At 49.7% G+C, this 18,084-nt stretch overlaps 6 protein-coding genes across 6 annotated transcripts; 1 reads left to right on the forward strand and 5 right to left on the reverse strand.

Annotated features, from left to right (window-relative positions):
- Window positions 1-1,281: 1,281 nt before the first annotated feature.
- On the reverse strand, window positions 1,282-2,097 carry erg2 (C-8 sterol isomerase ERG2; the record flags this gene model as incomplete). The annotated part of the gene is made up of 3 exons (XM_001819971.3): window positions 1,282-1,619; window positions 1,725-1,751; window positions 1,815-2,097. 3 exons carry the CDS (start codon window positions 2,095-2,097, stop codon window positions 1,282-1,284), a joined length of 648 nt encoding a protein of 215 aa, XP_001820023.1.
- A 900-nt stretch (window positions 2,098-2,997) lies between these two features.
- On the forward strand, window positions 2,998-3,772 carry xgeA (putative endoglucanase; the record flags this gene model as incomplete). Its single annotated transcript, XM_001819972.3, has 2 exons — window positions 2,998-3,320; window positions 3,373-3,772. 2 exons carry the CDS (start codon window positions 2,998-3,000, stop codon window positions 3,770-3,772), a joined length of 723 nt encoding a protein of 240 aa, XP_001820024.1.
- A 1,966-nt stretch (window positions 3,773-5,738) lies between these two features.
- AO090003000906 (GNAT family N-acetyltransferase) lies at window positions 5,739-9,215 on the reverse strand (the record flags this gene model as incomplete). The annotated part of the gene is made up of 2 exons (XM_023235090.1): window positions 5,739-6,015; window positions 7,783-9,215. 2 exons carry the CDS (start codon window positions 9,213-9,215, stop codon window positions 5,739-5,741), a joined length of 1,710 nt encoding a protein of 569 aa, XP_023090143.1.
- Window positions 9,216-9,731: 516 nt separating this feature from the next.
- AO090003000907 (putative proline utilization protein PrnX-like) lies at window positions 9,732-11,132 on the reverse strand (the record flags this gene model as incomplete). Its single annotated transcript, XM_023235092.1, has 2 exons — window positions 9,732-10,624; window positions 10,829-11,132. 2 exons carry the CDS (start codon window positions 11,130-11,132, stop codon window positions 9,732-9,734), a joined length of 1,197 nt encoding a protein of 398 aa, XP_023090144.1.
- Window positions 11,133-11,826: 694 nt separating this feature from the next.
- On the reverse strand, window positions 11,827-13,122 carry AO090003000908 (uncharacterized protein; the record flags this gene model as incomplete). The annotated part of the gene is made up of 1 exon (XM_001819975.3): window positions 11,827-13,122. One exon carries the CDS (start codon window positions 13,120-13,122, stop codon window positions 11,827-11,829), a length of 1,296 nt encoding a protein of 431 aa, XP_001820027.1.
- A 911-nt stretch (window positions 13,123-14,033) lies between these two features.
- On the reverse strand, window positions 14,034-17,066 carry AO090003000909 (DnaJ family domain-containing protein; the record flags this gene model as incomplete). The annotated part of the gene is made up of 3 exons (XM_023235093.1): window positions 14,034-15,212; window positions 15,262-15,644; window positions 17,036-17,066. 3 exons carry the CDS (start codon window positions 17,064-17,066, stop codon window positions 14,034-14,036), a joined length of 1,593 nt encoding a protein of 530 aa, XP_023090145.1.
- Window positions 17,067-18,084: the final 1,018 nt, after the last annotated feature.

Below are 18,084 nucleotides of genomic sequence, written 5' to 3' on the forward strand. Positions count from 1 at the left end.
ATGTGTTGTATGAGGAGGAAAGCAATATGGTATAATATAGTGTAGTCCACAGAATTGAAGAAATTCATAGGTAAGATGGGACTCGTGGCCATCGAAAAATAGTAATCGAACCTCTTTTTTTGTAGAGATACGGTGTTTTGTATGACGGTGGAAGTGCTGAATCCAGTCAAAACTAATCTTATCTGTAGTATAGCCTTTTGGAGATAGAGATATTCGATATTCCTCTGGAATATCTGCATCGTACCACCGCTCAAGATGATATGTTCCTTTGAATATAAAGTATGGAGGAAGAGTAAAACCGTCCGCTGCAATACACTCTATTGCAGAGATCAGTTCCCCTACTTCTTTAGAGGGATTTCCTCTTGCAGCTCGTAGAGGCATAGTAGTTACAACTTTTTGAGTCTTTCCCTGTCTAAGTTGAAAGCCAGTTTCATCGAAATTGTATATATTTTTGGGAGGTATATTCTTGATAAAGGCCTCTAAGCAGTCGTACCAGTGTTGGAGAACACCTATATCTTCTGCATCAAGACGCTTCTTATCTTTCGGCTTCTGCTGAATGAGCTTAAACTCCTCAGGAAGACGTTTAATAAAGCGATAAACCCAGTTCTTGTCAACTGTACGAGATTGCCCGTCGGTTATATTCCGCTGCAGTATTTGGTTGGCACTCTGCTCAATCATTCCGGCCGTAGGTGGACTATATAGATTATCAAGCTGACGAATCCAACGAATTAGTGCCTTTTCTTGTGAATCATCAAGTGTCTTGGTTGAGATAGGACGTGAGGAAAGATTTGCTCGGCCATGAATACGCGCCCGGAGTCGTTGGTAAGGAACATTAAATTGACGCGCTAGCGCAGAGATATTGGGCTTTTTTTGGCCTTGGGCGATTGTACAGGCCTGTACGATCCGTATCTCGATATCAGAATAAGAATCAGGCATGGTGGTGGTATATAGGAGCCTGAATAGCTTCAAATTTATCGTTTAGGTGGGAATTATCGTTTGGGTGAGGCAGACCAACACGCCGAAGTGCGTGGTGGGTCTGCTGACCTAAGAGACGGCTAACCATGATAGGCTCGAGAGTTTGCTTTGTTTGCATTGCGGAGAAGAAAAAATTCAAATGTAAGCAGAACAAGAAATATTATTTTGCACAGGAAATTACAATCACAATTTGATTCTAATTAAAAATCTTTGTATCTTTATACCTGTAATATACATAATCATAACCCAATCAAAATCTAGATATTAAGGGCGTGGTAAGGGAGTACAAGAAACACCGAGAAGACTTTACAGCTTCCCCTTGAACAAGTTGGCGATCATCTCCCGGCCCGTGATTCTAGAAGTTGCCCACAGGGTAGGGAAATCTAAAGTGCTGGAGAAAGTATCGGCATATCCAAAGAAGAGCATGGGAGGGATCCAGCCACGGGCATATTCCAGCGCGAAACAGGACGCATCCATCTTGTATTGCTTCACCTCACCACGCTTGAGGTGGTGCACGCTGCCCTGAGGGTAGACCTCGGGTTCGTAGGATCCAGGGACATAGGCAAGCTGGGTACCCTGAAGGATGTTGAAGTAATCATCCGCAGTGTGACGGCCAGTGTGGCCTTCGGTGCCGATTGCGGTTCCTGAATTTCGATGTGGTTAGCAAGAGGGGCATTGTATGGGCGCGCCGTTGGAAATGGGCCTGAATAAAGTGGACATGTGGAGAGGGAAGAGTTCGAGAGCCGCACCAAAAATAATCAAGTACTCTGTAATACCTGGTTGAATGTTAGCATTTTGTAGGATTCGGAGGACGGAAAAAGGAGATAGATTCCGCTTACTAGCATGAATAATATACATGGCACCCATGGCACCACCGGCGTTGTTGAACACCCATTCCTCTTCCTTGTTCAGGTGGCTTCCGGGGACCTTCTCATCTAGCTCCGAGACAATGTAATTTACAACGGCGCGAGTATCGTTTCCGTGGGCAGCAATTGCACGCTGAGAGAGGTCATGCAACTGGCCAGGTTCGAAGATGTAAAACTGCTCGAGACGCGCGTTGAGGTAGTTGTACAGGCCGGCCAGAACGGCCAGTAAGGTGGCCAAGAGGGTGAGGGTACGCATGACGAACGAATTGGATCAAACGGGGTTTCAGAAGGATTGGTTAGGCGACAGGAGATGGAAGGAATGTAAATTGAATCGGAGAAGTCAGATGGATCAGGAACAACAATAACAAACGTCGGTAGCCGCGGAGTGCGGTACCGAAAGGGTTTAGCGCGACCCCAACTGGGCGTTTTAGCCTTGTGGGGATTTTTTACTGGAAAGGCTCCATTCACTTCTTCTACTCTATTTCTTGCAAAGCTACTCCAGAATATCCCCTGACCATCCATGACTACCGGTATCACATTTCACGAATGCCGACTGAGCAAGGTCAATCTCGGGATGCCTCTCTGTTGGTCAGATCTTATATTAGGCTATATCTGGCCTATCGTTCCATATCACTTTCAAGACGGAGCTGTCTCCGTCCGGTTGGCATGTAGATCGTCATTGTGCAGTCTTTTTCATTAAATCATGACAAAATGTCATTCAACTTAACCTGTCTCTCCGATGTTCACCCGTATGGTGGCTCACCGGATAATTAATTTCCTTTACGATAATTGATGGAGTTGACTGTCTCAGGATGAAGAACTTTTAGCTCTATGGCTCCACGCTTCAGCGGGTCCGCCGGATACTTCAAACACCGGCGCATCGCATTCAACGCTTGATTTAGGCCACCATTCAGCGCTCGTTCCCTCCGGCACGGGGCTGAATCCTCTAATCCCAATGTGCCGAATTAACCGGAGATTAAACCACGGTTCAGTGTGTTTCTAGCTGAGGGCATATCCGACTGTGAGAGCCAAGGTGCCACCAAAGGAGCAGGTATATATACCGGCTTCTAGCTCCGGATAGTCAGCGAAAGGAGTCTATCCAACAACGAGTTGATAACCTAGACACTAAGTTTTAGCCATCTTTAATATACATAAAATGAAGTTCCTCACTCCTCTCGTTCTCAGCTCTCTCGCCTCGGCTGCCGCTCTCAACCGCCGGGCGGATATGTGTGGCCAATGGGACACCACCACTACCGACAAGTTCACCTTGTATAACAACCTCTGGGGTGAGGGCAATGCGGACAGTGGTAGCCAATGCACCGGCCTCGATTCGGATGACGGAAACACCATTGCCTGGCACACCAGCTGGACCTGGACCGGTGGAGCCGGCCAGGTCAAGAGCTTTGCTAATGTTGCCTACAACTTCGAGGCCACTCAGCTGAGCCAGTTGAGCAGCATCCCCAGTACATGGAAGTGGGAGTATGTCGTCATATCAACTAAATGTGTTTAGTCGGGTACTAACTTTCCTTAGGAACACTGGCTCCGACATTGTTGCTGACGTCGCATATGACCTCTTCACCTCGTCCAGCGCAGATGGAGATGAGGAGTACGAGATCATGATCTGGTTGGCAGCCTTGGGCGGTGCTGGTCCTATCTCGTCGACCGGATCTGCGATTGCTACCCCCACCGTGGGCGGACAGAGCTGGTCCTTGTACAGTGGTCCCAACGGCCAGATGACAGTATTCAGCTTCGTCGCCTCATCCACGACCGAGGACTTCTCGGCTGACCTGAACGATTTCCTCAAGTACCTGCAGGAGGAACAGGGCATGCCTTCCAGCCAATACCTGACCCATGTGCAGGCGGGTACTGAGCCCTTCAGCGGAAGCAACGTCAAGTTCACCACCTCTTCCTACTCTGTGTCTGTTGCCTAATCGCCATCCTGTCAGCCGGTTTGGCGACGGGTTTGTAAATAGTTTGGGGCGATGTTAGGCGCCGTGTTTCAGGGACCGTCAGGGATAGCGGGATAAATGGAGGGGGAAAGGTTCGGGATATACATACCTCAGGAAGGAGACTGAATCATTCCATGTTTTAGCGAGAGGGGTTACAGACTATCTGTTGCCAGGTTTATTGTGAATATTCGTGATTGTCTTCTTCTACCTGCTCACTCCAGTGGAGCTGAGGCGGCTAGCTTGTTGAGTAGTATATAAGTTTTATTTAGAAATCAAACTCGAAAACGTCTAAATATAACTGCCCAGCGTTTAATGAGACAATCGGATGGGACGAAGCGTTAGAAGTGGTGCCGTATAAATTTAGAAAGGCAACTAACTCGTACTAGTATACCCAGGTAAGGTACGGAGTGGTATCATGATCTATCTTAAGATCTTAAGTCGAGGGATTGCAGCGTCTGCACCTCCCGGCGCTTAACCGCCGCAGGAACCAAACCCAACCAAACCAACCAAATCGCCCAACCTCAGGCTACAAACCTCCACTTCAGCAGTAAACTTGTGACCAACAGTACATCTGCCAGGCATCAATCACCACCACCCCAGGACAGGATCGTCACTAGTCTCTCCTTCTCCGGCATAGGGAGCATGACAAAACTCCTCGGGTGTCAATTGTCAGGAATCGTACCCTATCCTGTCATACATACCATCGCATGATTCTTGACAGGATGCGCGCCATAGGATCGTGTCAAATCCCGCCACGATGTAGGGGAAAAAGACGCGACCGCCGAAATAGGCCTTCGTGGCGAGCCATCCACTTGACGAGAAAAAAGGTCCATAACCCTTGATTGAATCCTATCTCGTGTTCGGAGATCTGATTGACGGAGAGCTTATTGCCAATCATCCACCTCCCTGGGGTCGCGCGCCAAATGAGATCATGGGGGAGTGGATGGCCGGTATGCACGATGCGCGTCCAACCACCGTCCTTGCATACTGCATTGCCAGCCTTCACCTCTGAACCACTGAACCGCTGAACTAACTATCCACTAGCAGGGGATGTCTTGCCCTCACTCTGAGTTTCTGATAGATACTTATATTCAGTCACTCACTCGCTGCCTTTGTTCAGCATGGCATTCACACACTTCAGGCTGTCTCTCTCTCTTCTCTTTTTATATATCGATCGGTCGGTCTCTTCATAGGTCTTTCCTTATCGTATTCTCTCTATTAATTGATCGATTTGATTATCACTGAATTAATTTTTTTCCCCGTCCAATATTGTCTTACCGTGCATCACTGCCGCCGCTCCATACTTCGGAAGGTGATCCATCAGGTTGACACGACAACCTCTACATTCCTCTTACTCCTGCTGGCAGGAATTTTCGCGACTCTACCAAATATATTTAGTTTTACATTCCTTAGATTTTGTCTACAAGGCAAACATTGCCTCTTTTTATCCGTTGCTCTCGCTCTGTTCTGTTCCCCTCTTTCCCTCGACTAAATGCACACCATGACCTACCCTCCGTTCTATACCACCACCACAATGGAACAAGTCAGCCAACCTGATCAAATGAACCACTTCCAACATCTCAATCGAATTGCTCTCCATGAGTTTGTTCGACTGCCAGTCTCTCGTGAGATGGTGGCGCATTTGGCGATGCAAGCATCGCAGGTCATCCGCTGCGAGCCTCATGTGACCACGGCCTGCGCTCATGGCCAACCAACACCTCCTAGTACACCTCCATTGGATGCAGTTGATTCTCAACTACCGCCTTTGCCTTCAGTCGAAATGTTTATCGCTTCACTAGTCACCCGCTCGCAGGTTCAGGTTCCCACCCTGATGACCTCCCTGGTCTACCTGGCCCGTTTGCGTGCTCGTCTCCCACCTGTCGCAAAGGGCATGCGCTGCACTGTTCATCGCATCTTTCTTGCTTCCCTCATCTTGGCAGCCAAGAACCTAAATGACTCTAGCCCGAAGAACAAGCATTGGGCCCGTTATACTACCGTCAAGGGCTATGACGGCTTTGCCTTCTCCCTCCCAGAGGTCAACCTGATGGAGCGACAGCTTCTGTTCCTCCTGGATTGGGATACCCGCGTTACTGAAGAAGATCTTCTCTGTCACCTCGAACCATTTTTGGCTCCCATTCGTTACCGCTACCAGGTCCAAGAGCGTGAAGCCGAGCTGCGCCAGCCCCGCGAATGGCGCCGTCTTCAGGCCTCCGCTGAACTCCTTGCTTGTCGTCTTCGTCGTCAGAAATTGGAAGCTCGCCTTGAGGCTCGTCGATCAGACTCCATACATCGCCGCCAGAGACTACCCGCAAGCCCTGCATCGTCTGTGTCGCTGTCCTCAATGTCTTCCATGTCTTCCAACGCATCACCAGCGTCCCTGGCGGACACTGATCGCCACAAGCCCTATCGCCCGCGGAGGCGCCCGTCGACCCGCAGTGGTGCTTCTGTCTCCCCTCCATCTGCGCAGGATGTGCCGTCATTGACCCGCGTGGATACAGTACCTTCGTTGAGCTCGCGCGCATCTAGCATTGCGCCAAGTTCCCGGAATGCCACCCCGGCTAGTCTGCGCCCATCCAGCTCAATCACCAGTATGGAAGCTGATATTCGAGTGGTTGACGGAGCGCGTAGCCCGTCTCTCAGCTGCGGATACGTTCCCGTATCTTCGATGATGGCGCCTAACCCCAAGATGGAAGAAACTCAGCAGCCTACCAAGAAGGTCCGAACGAACGGACATGCTGGGCACACTGGATTCGTCGCTCGATTCCTGGCCTCTGCCGCGGGTTCTTACATGGGTGGCCGCATGCGCTCTCACGTTTAACTATAATATCTCCCTGCTGAGCTGGTCTCCGCTGTGATTAATACCTTCTTTCCCCTCCCATCCTAGCACCCTGCTGTTACCTAGAATGATAATCTGCTTCTCATGTCTTGCCAGAAAAGTGTCCCCCTGATGTCCAGCAATACCCCCGGTAGGTCTACGTTCGTTTATTATTGCATTGCACTGGCGTTGTTTTTTTCTTATGTTTGATTCATGTTTAAGCCAACTCTCGTTCATAACTCCTATTTCCTGTGACACTTTTCGTTGGTACAGATTGCTTAGATATCACGCACTACCTAAACCTGCTATGCACGTATGTATGATGCCCTCACTTACAGACTAGTTTATGCTATAATAAAATCTCTTTCTACCACATTCTATAAATAGACAGCCGAGTCGCCGTGCATCCCTGTTAGTATCTCAGAAGCCCACTATAGGCGCACAACCATTGCAACCCCCACAGCTAAACCTTACACACCCACATTACCCATCCTATATCGTGTACCCCTCAGCGCGTCGATCCCCGATCGACAATGATCAACATAAACAAACCGCGCGAGGAATTTCAACCACCACGCTCCAGCAACAGCGAATGCACACCACATGAGTCAAGGAATGTGATCCGCACAGTCTAGAATCTAGTAGATTCATCGGAGCTGAAATGTGCAATTATACGAGGAATTTCACTAGCGGACGATCAGTTCACAATTGCGAGATCGCCATCACAGACTTTATTGATCAACACATCGATCTGTATGTATGTACAAGGGGAGTGGGGTTCATATTCTGCGCTTTGGGGCTTAGATTAGCAGTTGGTGACTCTTGACTCTCTTCTAATCTTATCTTTACTTCCAGATGTTTTTGTAGAAAGATGAGATATCATGGGTGGGTTGATTAATGCTGATTGTCTTATTTTGACCACCAAAATTGGTGATTGTGTGCTCTTCTTCATTTTTTTAATATAAATTTTTTTTTTGGCTTCTTGAAATTGTGCGTTTTATATGGCTGGGGCTTCCCAGCTGTCGCGTTTGATTTTCATCAGGTTGGACTGTTTGTGCGGGAAGCTTACTTCGCCTTCTTTGTAGAAGCCTGCCTTTTGGAGGTATTCGAGGACCCTGTTATTTTTTTGTTAGTTTGTCTGTGGGTATATCGGTGGGTTGAAGGACGGGTAACTTACTTTGTGTTGTCCACTCGAGGTTCTAGCATGACTGTTTCGGTGCGTTGGTCGGAGAGCCAGCAGTAGTGCACCAAGGCGCTCAGCCAGATTTGTACCCGGTGCGCGCCGCGGTACTCCTGCTCTCCGACTAGCAGGTGAATTCCCCGGTCGTAATTGCCAGCGCCCCCGATGAGCTGTCCCAGACGGTCTTCTTTGACCCAGTAGATCTCGAAGTACCCGAAGGGTTTGCCGTCCCAGCATCCGATAACCGGGAAGCTATGTCGGCTTTTTAGGTTGTTGCGGAGGAATTCCTCCTGGTGGGAGATGGGACCGGCCTCTCCCCATGCTGCGCTGACTCTTGGGTCGTTCATCCACTTGTGCAGATAGTCGAGGTCCGAAGGCGTGGTCGAGACCATTGGGTCACTGGTTGAAGCTGAAGAGGTATGTGCTTTACTTGGTGCTCCTCCCGGTGCCTGAGTCTTCTGTGAAGGGAGATACGGTACACGGAATGAAAGGTATTGCCCGACACTGGGGATGTATCGGATGTAGAATACGTCTCCCTGGTGTGGTGGCTTGGGCCTGATTGGGTGTCGGACTCCATTTGTGAAGATGTACTGGGTGGCTGGCGGGGGGTAGTAAGTTGGAAGATTGGTACTGGAGGCAAATGGCCCTTCGTTGGGTGCGTAGTGGCCAGTGTCGCTGGGTGGAGGACCAGAATCAGCGAGGTACATCGTCTCGCGGGTTGGAGACGACAGCTGGCGGGTATGATGCGAAGAGCCGGGTACATTCTGCCCAGGATTCAGAGGGCTCAAAGAGAAGACGAAAAGACGGGGGTCGATCTGCCAGAAAGAGCGTCGGCTCACAAACATCGACTCCCAGGACTCGTTATCGAAGGCATCCGGTCCCACGGATGAATCCTCGGTGGCAATCAGCCCCATCCGTTCCAGCTTCTGAAGCACATTTCGTCCCTTGAAGATGCCCTCGCGCTTGATATTGACCCGCCATTCGCCCTTCGGTCTGCCCGCTGCGGGAGTGCGCGACGAAGCCTCCGTCTCCATGTGGAGGTCAGGTTCGGGCTCGTGGAAGTACCACCAGAGAGTAACCCAGAGCATCATGGCGATCTGGCGTGAAGCGGAGATGGCCGGTTTATTCTCGCTGTTTGGAGGACTGATGATGGCTGAGAGGTACAGACAATCGTCGTGCAAGGTCGGTGCTGTGAATCGAGAGCTGTGCGACTGATCGTCACCCTTTCCGGCCTCGCGAGCACGGTCAGGCGCTCCATCCGATTTCTCCTTTTCCTGGTTATGCTGTCTCGTATACAGAACGATCGTCCATCCAGGAGGGAGTAAAGAGCGATCCAGGTGTGCATCGTGGATCCTGAAGGTCAGACCACCGAACACAGGCGAGACTGAGATTAATTGCCCGTTAGGCAAGTGGCAGGCGTTGTGGCGCATGACGAGGGATGACCTTTCTAGAGGATATGGGGAAAGAGACAGACGAAGGACCGACAGGCCTTTTAAAAAAAGGTGTGCAGAATTCAGAAAAGGTCCGGCGTGGAGACGAGTGGGATGATCCTCCCCATTGCCCCTCAACTGATCTCCCCCGCTAAGAGAAAAATAAAATAAGAGGAAGATCTAATCAATCAATCAGTCAACCAAACTATGAATTGCAGATCAGCAACATCGTTTTATTAGGATCACCACGCCGATATTCCTCCGACGATGTTCATTTATCCCCACGCCGGAAAGATGTAAATTGTCTGGAGTTCGAAGAGATCCTGCAAAAGAAAATGGATTTCACAATGGATGACGCAAACAACATTAAGCTTTCCCCATCAGACCCGAATTCAGTATTTTTGTTTAGAGAAAAAAAAAGAATATAAGCCATCCATTAGGTATGGTAGTAATAAATTAAGCTACACAGGAAAAAGAAAGTACACTCGAGAAGAAGAAAAAAAAAAAAAAGAGAAATCAGAATTCTTCCACCATGGTCCCGATATTCCGTTGCCGCGCCAGCTGAACGAGATCACCGCCAGTGACCAAGTCCATCAATCCCAACCCCACCCCCTTGAAAATCACATTGCCTCGCTCAGCCCACTCGCGTAAGCTTTTACCATCGTCGGTCTCTTGGTCCTTATCTTGGGCAGCACAGCGCACCATCAACAACTCGCCCAGCTCGACAACCTGATTCGGCTTGATCTCGGCTTGAATCAGCTCTCCGGCCTCCTTCAATGCTGCCTCAAGACTGTCCACAACCACAACCCCGCTACGCTTGACGTGTTTGTGGAAATGCCGATGCGAACCGTGTGCCTTAACCTCGTCACGTATGATCTCTGGGGGCAACTCCGTCATGTGTGGCTTGTATGAACCAATCGCGCTGATCAGTCGGCCTTTGCGGCGGGCTTCGTGTGACGTGAGTATCTCCCCAGGAAAGAGTGGCTGAATGGAAGGGGTGCAGCAGAAGATCGCATCGGCTTTGTTCAGGGCGTCCTGCAAGATGCGTGAGTACTCGACGAAGTCGCTACTAACAGCCGAGAACTTCACGTCCCCGCGCCAACTAGAGTTCTCCGGTGAATAAATGTCTCGCAGAAGTTCTGCTGCCCGATCGAAAGACCTATTAATGATGAAGACCCGTTTGATTTCCGATCCCCGCAATGTCAGTGCCAGTCGGATGTGCCAGTAAGCCTGCTTGCCTGCCCCGAAGACTACCACTGTGCGCACTCGCTTGCGTTTGTTGAAGATCATTGTAGACGTTAGTGCAGTGCGGAATGGAGTGAGCTCGTGCGCATTGATCAGCCCAAATGGCATGCTTTGCTCGTCAAGTAGTGTCACGCTGCCTTGCGGGGAGGTGTCTCGGGAACCAGCTGAGGGCCATGCACCCATGGTGTTGGATAGTCCAGGGTTGACCGGCTGTTTATTCACACATCCCGCCGGCAACGACTTGCTGCTGGAGCTGACCGATGAACTTTCGTCTTCCTGCGACGAGACGGTCAAGTCACTCATGTCGGATGACAGCGAGCTCATGGAGTTCCTCGACCCATGCCGACTCCGGGACGATGTCTTCTCACCCTCGGATATATCCAAACCGGTTTCTACAGCACACCCCGCGGTGCCCCCATCCTGGAGCGAGATCATTTTCATGCCGATGGTGCGGCCGGTACTGGCGGGCATAAAAAGCGTTGTGGAGCCATTCTTGCGGGTGATTGCAGTTCTCTGGGGCTGATAGGTAGCAGAGCAGCCCTGTTCCTGGTTTCCCGTCGAGTATTCTCGCAACGCCTGCGCTAAGTTTTGTTGCAGCGATATAATCTCATCGCGGGTCAGCGACAGCAGGAGAGAGCGGAGCTGTGCCTGAGAGAGGATAGTCAACGGCATGAAGGTCGAGTGTATGCAGTATGATATTCTTGTCACCACAGATTACAAAATGATTGTGAACATCGAAAGAAGAAAAAGCTATTGTTGTAGGGAAAAGTTAATTGAACCACGGTTGGAGGGAGGAGGGACCAAGTTATGGTGGGCGGGCGGACTGATAAGGTCTGACGGCTGCGAACGGACATTCAACAATTCACCTGCCATCCAAAACGGAACTAGGCGGGTGGCGGAGATATATTAACATACTATATAAAGATCCGCGACCATTAGCAAAGAAATAGCAAAGAAAAGCAGCCCATCTCGACCAACCTTGGCATGAGTATCGCATCGAATGAAGAGGTCCGAGAGGGTCGGAGAGTCGGCGTTGAGGACCGTGATGACGACAGTCAAGACTCCGGCTGGGCGAATAATGAAAGCGGAGCGGAGACAAGACCCATCTTTTACTTTTCGGTAGGCACAATATGTTGTTGTTATGCTTATTCAATGATTTGTGCTTGGTATGGCATATGTCGGATATCATTTATCACACCGGTCTCTACAAATATCCCCTATCACCATTTCTAAACGTACTCAATTCCGCCGCAACATCAAACAGGCTTCGGGAGAAAAAAAAAAAAAAAAAACAACAACCTCCTCCTCCTCCAAGCCAAGAAAACAAAGGCAAAAGGTAAAGAACCAATCAATATGTCGTGACTCGTTATAACCCCCACATATCTTCGTTATCCCGGACTACATCATCCTCATTAAGAACCCGTAGTCCGCTTTCCTTGGCTTCTCGTTTCCTCTGCCGTTTGGTAACCATCCGACTGGGTGTAAGCGGAGTCACTGGCGTAAACGGCATATACGGGCTGTATGGCGTGGGCATCCCAGTTCGAGGACCATTCATAGGTTTCAAGGGACGCTCCAGGACGGTCGTCTTGGTAGCAGGCGCACTTTGCTGCGGGTAGGCATCACGGAAGGGCAAGGAGGATGAGCCGTGGCCAGCCACGGACATACTCAAGGGCGCTGGGGCTGGCGCTCGCGAGCCCTTTGACACTCTCTTCTCCCCTGGGCTCTGGATTGTCGCCACTGGCGGTGTTGGCGGAGGCGGTGGGTTGTAGAATCGTGGTGTTAGAGGAGGCTGATCCTCTCCATATGACCTGGACACTGTCACATCTGGGGAGCCCATCGGGGAGGAGATTGGTAGCTTCCGGAGAGGAATGCGAGGAGTACGGGGAGTACGCGGCTTGCCGGTGTTCACCTCAGGGCGAGAGTTGCTGTTGAAAAGGGAGAGTGACGAGAGTCTGGACAGGCGAGAACTGGCCCTCGGGCTCGTTGGCATCTTCGCTTGAGGAGGGGGAGGTGGTGCTTCAGACAGTCTCAATGAAGGGTCGGTGAACGGGTTCGTTTGAGCACTATCCGGAGAATGAATCTCACTCTCTTCTCGGGTAGCCTCCTTCTCAGCTGCCCTCCGCTCATCGTGTTCCATAACAGCGGCGTACAGCATTTCCATCTCTTCTTGCGCTCTGCGCCGGTCCAATGCAACCACTGACTCGTCGATGGTAGACACACTGCTGTTATTGGCTATGTGAGACCGCGGGCCCTTACCCAAGCTGCTCCAGGATCGATTGAAGCCATTTGGCATACCCGGACTGGGAAGATTGGCAGAGATTGGGGTAACTGGACTTGGATCCATACTGGGTAGAGGCTTGGCAGGCTTCATCATTTCTACTTGCAACGTGAAGTTGGACGATTGCACTGTCCTTCTCAGACGACGCCCTACAAAGAGGAGCAACGTCAGGAGGATCGCGACAAAGATCACGTATGCTCCTACAATCCCACCGATTTGGATGGCGAGGAGAGACTGATCCAAGGTATAAGTAGTGGGGTGGCCGTCAGCCCGACGGTTCAAGTTCGAGATATGAATCAGGAGATTTGACTGTTCCTGGGATACTGATCCAGCAGTAACCACAGGAGATAGTAGACCAGCAAGGATTATATGAACCGGCAACATTGCTTGTTCGTGGGCCCCAGATAACAAACCTAGTGATTAAGTATCTTTATTAAACATAATGGCGGATCGCAAAGGAGACTGCAAATCCCTTACAGAAAGAGACAGAGTCACACACATCCTGAAAGAAGAGGGGGATATGAGCGACATATGGAAAGACGGGTATTGAGTGATTGGATGTGATAGTGTGAAGCGCCAGCCATGGAGAAGGTTGAAGTGCAATGGAGATCCTCCCGTTCTGTGGCTCTATTGGTGCAAGTTACGCGCCCATCTGCACATCCGATCACACTCGAATTACTGGACCACTCACTTGCCAGACCTCGATCCTGGCGTTAGTTTAAAATTTTTGGGGTTTTAGCACAAATAATATTGAAGTGCTTCGTATATCTTTAGGACGGGTGTGTTGATTGGTACGTTCTCTGTATTACTACTTCCGTTCTTATAACCCACGTAAGTATACCTGTCACTTGCACACTTAGGGCAAACTCAGGGACAGCATTGCTCGACTGTGATTAGCCAGATCCTGCCCTGTATCTACAACATCTGTTTCTGTTTCAGAGGCGCTCGATAAGCTTAGGTTGCGTCTGCAGCTTCTGACTAGTCTTAGGGCTCCCTGTCACTGCGAAGGAACTAGAATCACATACAGCAGTATACCGTCAGAGGCTACCATAGGTACATCACATCACATCATATCACAACCTAAAGAAGTCCAAACTCAAACGAGCCGCTTTTCAACTGTGCAAGTGCCAGCGTCCAGTGACGGAGAGGCCCATTATCTTCTAATGTGAGGAAGTTTCTCTTGGACGGCCTGGTCTTACGACGCTTATTAGACGAAAGCACGGCCCGTCTATCATACATGGCAATATCATACAATATATATACATCAAGCATATATACACATGGCTATCCAGCCACTAATCTTTCTTTGCAAATAGGTCCCGCCAGAATTCCTTGAATCCATAGCCTTTAGTTTTATCCTCCTCGTAAACTCGTGTGGTAGTTGATGTGCTTAGAGACTCGATAATGCCGGGCGCTTTGGAGCCCACAGACTTAGAGCTGGTCCTCTCCGTCGCGCGCCGTTTAATCTCCTCGGCTAAAGTTGGCGCTACATCGGCGTAGCATGTAGATAATTCACGTTCCAAATTGATGTACGGCTTCTGGGCAACGGGTGGTGCTTGCAGGTTGTAAGAGCGGGTGAGATTATTGAGATTCTTGACTGCTAGCTCATAAAAAGAGCGCTCTGTTGAAAGATACTGAGGGTCACGTAACGGTGAAACATATGGTAGCGAAGGGTTTTCTTTGGTTTCGACTTCAGGCGACGTAGAAGCTATGTTTTCGTCGTTGTTCGGGTTCGCTGCGGATGGCTCGACATTATAAAGCTCTTGGAACGATCGCTCTATCTTGACTTTCTCTGCTAAACGAGCTTCTGCAGCGGCATAAGCCTGAGCACGCCTCATCTGAGCTTCCAGGGATCCTCCTTCACTCGCAATCAACCTAGCAGCTTGCCGCCTCCATTCGGTTCTTAAGCGCTGACGAAACCGATCAACCTCCCTCGCTAGCTCCTGTTGTTTCTCGATCCACGGAGGAACCAACTCTTGTTTTTGAATCATTTTGTTCATGAAATATTCAGTTGTATCTATGAATGCACTATTTGCATTATGGTCGGTCTGTGTATTGACACCTTTCCCTCGTTTTATTCGTTCGAATTGACCGCGCGACATTGCATCCTCTATCCGTTCGTTCGCAAGCGACGCTAACCCTTGAATCGTCATCGGCATTGGTCGACCGCCAGGGGTAAATCTCTCTCGCATCTCTCGCCGCATTGCCTCACGCTCTTCATCCGTTACCCCAGGGCTTTGACTTAAGGTGTATGTAGATGTGCGGTCTTTGGCTTGAGCGAGGCGGAGACCAGGCGATTTCGAAGGCTTCGGAGAGATTCGCATATCAACGGGGTTAGGTTGTGGAATTTTGTAGGGTACGCGCATAGGTTTCTTCGAGCTATCGAGCATGCGCAGCGTGACATCCTGAAGGCTCTCTGTTCCCGACCATGGCTCAGCCGCGGCGATATCTTGAGTTCCTTGACCTGCACTCGACTTGAGAACATTAGTTTAGAATCTCCAACATTATTAAAAAGGTACATACAGGCATGTTGACGATTGAATGGGCAGTCGCATGGTCACTTTTGAATGCCGTTGCTGTAATTCTCTCTTCGAGCTGTTTCTTCAGATCATCCGAGAACCCCGCGTGTTCTATATTTTTGCGCGCCGAGCGACCTCCTTCAAGCATAGCTTGTTCTGTCATCTCCGACAACCTTCGCGCCATAGCGCTTTCTTCTTTAGATTCATCCTGTGATTGCGTAGTCTCGTTGCTTTCATTCGCCTTCGAATCTGCATTTCGCCGCTGGCTTATCGTGGAGAAACATCTCGATCTCGGACTCTTCGTTGTAGATAAAGAGGATATGTTATTGAATTTGAAAGCTCCCACATGCCGTTTGCTCATATCCGCCAATATAAAAGAAGACAACCCTGAATGAGTGTAGTGACAGTAGCAGGTAGCTCTTATCTTCAAAGGTGGCCAAAATGTATAGTTAACTGACAGGACTATAGGGTGTTATGTCAGCCACTTCCGCGGGCAAAATTGCCGAATATGTCTTGGCACCTCCGAAGGCTTTCCGACAACTTTTGGAGCCAGAGCCCAAGACTATACATTGACCTGCACCGGCGCTATTGGTGGCATTTCGTCTATCCAATTAATTGAACTAGGGTGCTTTGAGTGGTAGAAGTTCACTGAACACCGGAAACACCGTCAATATGCCCCCGAAAGGTGCCACGACTCGTCTCAACCCGGTCCGTCTGCAGACCATCCCTCATCTTCGAGTCCGTCGTCCGAATCAGCATGAGCAGAACCCCTGTGTGACAGTCATGTCTTCGATGCTGAGTATGTTTACTTCCTGCTTTCAATCTTTGTCGCCGGCACTTTGCAGATGGACTTTCGTTGTGTCCGATTGTCGAACGTCCCTGTTCCGGAGAGCTCATGCAGATGTCAACAATTTTTCTACCGCGATATGTTGCTAACTCTGGTTTCTTGCTAGGTTGCTGGGCGTCGGCTGGATATACTGCAGAGGGATGCGCAGCCCTTGAGCAGCAATTGAGGCAATGCATGGACGCACCTGTACGTATCTTGATTTGCTGTTCTCCTACGCTTCTTCGTCAACTCCATGGCGCTTTTCCGTTTCGAGTTAATCGTGCTAATGATGTCTTTTCCCTTGCCATACAGAAACCGAAGACCAACAAGAAGAACACCATCAACTACCACCTCATGAGAATGTACCCCAAGGTCGTCGGGCCCAAGAAGAGGGAGGGTACTCTTGGTTAAGGATTCGTTGACTGCAATTTTCGTTGATATCCCGAAGCGTCGCGCATCATACCGGTTATGCGATGATAGAAAGCAAGGTTTCTATATTGGTTGTTGGGGCCCGGGATGGGTGATAAGCGTGGAGGCTCTGGATTGAGTCTTGACGGGCTCGGAAAGAAATCTTTATGTATCTGGAGTTATAGGCTTTTCGTTTGAATCGGGTGGATGTGAGCTTGTATTACGAACATCCCCTTCTGTACATTACATGTGCTATGTTATAAAGAAAACACACGTTTCAATCTTGATCATTCGGAAGACGTAGCTAATGATCTTGGTGGTTATGGGAAAGTTAACACTGGGTTACGATTTACGCGGCTTCAAATTTCAACACCAGTTTATCTCCGCGGGGCTTAACCGTATAGGCGTCGATTGGTTCAATGTTGTCGTCGTCTACGATGGACGTCCTGTAGTTGCTGTAGATGGCCGCCGTTACTAGTTTGATTTCTATAGTCAAAGATGTCAGCTTGGGGAAACTCTATATGAGGTACAATGGTCAACTTACCCTGCAAAGCCAGATTACTTCCAACACACATCCTTCCACCACTTCCGAAAGCCCAGAACCACCGCCTTCTTTCTTCAAGGTCGGAATCCGAGTTGACACCCTTAAGCCACCGCTTAGGTTGCCACGTCTCAGGATCCGGATATACGTCAGGGTTGCGATGGAGCGAGTATGCCTGCGCATTAACTCTGATGTTTGCAGGGATATCGCTGTAACCAGCTAAGGTACAGGATGGATAAGGTGTGACACGAGGCTGTATTCCAGGAATTGGGGCATGGAGGCGTAACGTTTCCGTAACTATGGCCTCAAGAAGAGGTAATGAATCAACTGCTTTTGCCTGAGGCAGGCCCCTCGACGCACTAGATCGGGGAAACAGAATCTTTGGCTCCAGTGTCAAGAGCTCTGCTCGCAGCTCTTCCTGCACGTCTGGATGCCGAGAAAGCTCCCAGAACAGGTAAGTGAGGGCGACGGCACTGGTTTCAAAACCAGCGGTGAGTTGATCGTACAATTCACAGGCAATGTCGAGTCTTTGTTGCTTCAGGCTCTCGTCTGTGTTCTCCTTTTGTGACGACTGCTTTATCATTGCTTGTTGGAGCTGTTTGTATACCACAGGCTCCACGCTGACCTCGGTTGATTGCAGGCATTGTTCGGCTTTGTCGCAAAGGTCTAGACACCAAGCATCAAGCATTTCGTTGGCCTCATCGCACCATCTAGGAATCAAACGGATACCGAGGGACTTAGTCCAGGATACAAGATTAGGAACTTCCTGGTGGTAGAACTCATAAGGTTTCCTGCCCTGGTAGTAGTGGAGCATCCTGCGCCGAAAGGGTGCATCTTGAAGCCAGTTGGTTCCATTCGCCAAGCCAAAGAGATAAGCTGATACAAAGTCTATGGTGAGTCCCTGATTGAGATCATGGACTTCAATAGGCGCATCAGAGGAGACTGCTTCCTGGATTATTGGCAAGAGGCGATCGAACAAAATACTCTCCGAGATCAGACGCATATGAGGTGAGGACTGCAAGTATGACTTGCTATAGATATTAGACAACATC

The sequence above is a fragment of the Aspergillus oryzae genome, chromosome 2 (assembly GCF_000184455.2).
Source record: "Aspergillus oryzae RIB40 DNA, chromosome 2".
Classification (NCBI taxonomy): Eukaryota; Fungi; Ascomycota; class Eurotiomycetes; order Eurotiales; family Aspergillaceae; genus Aspergillus; species Aspergillus oryzae.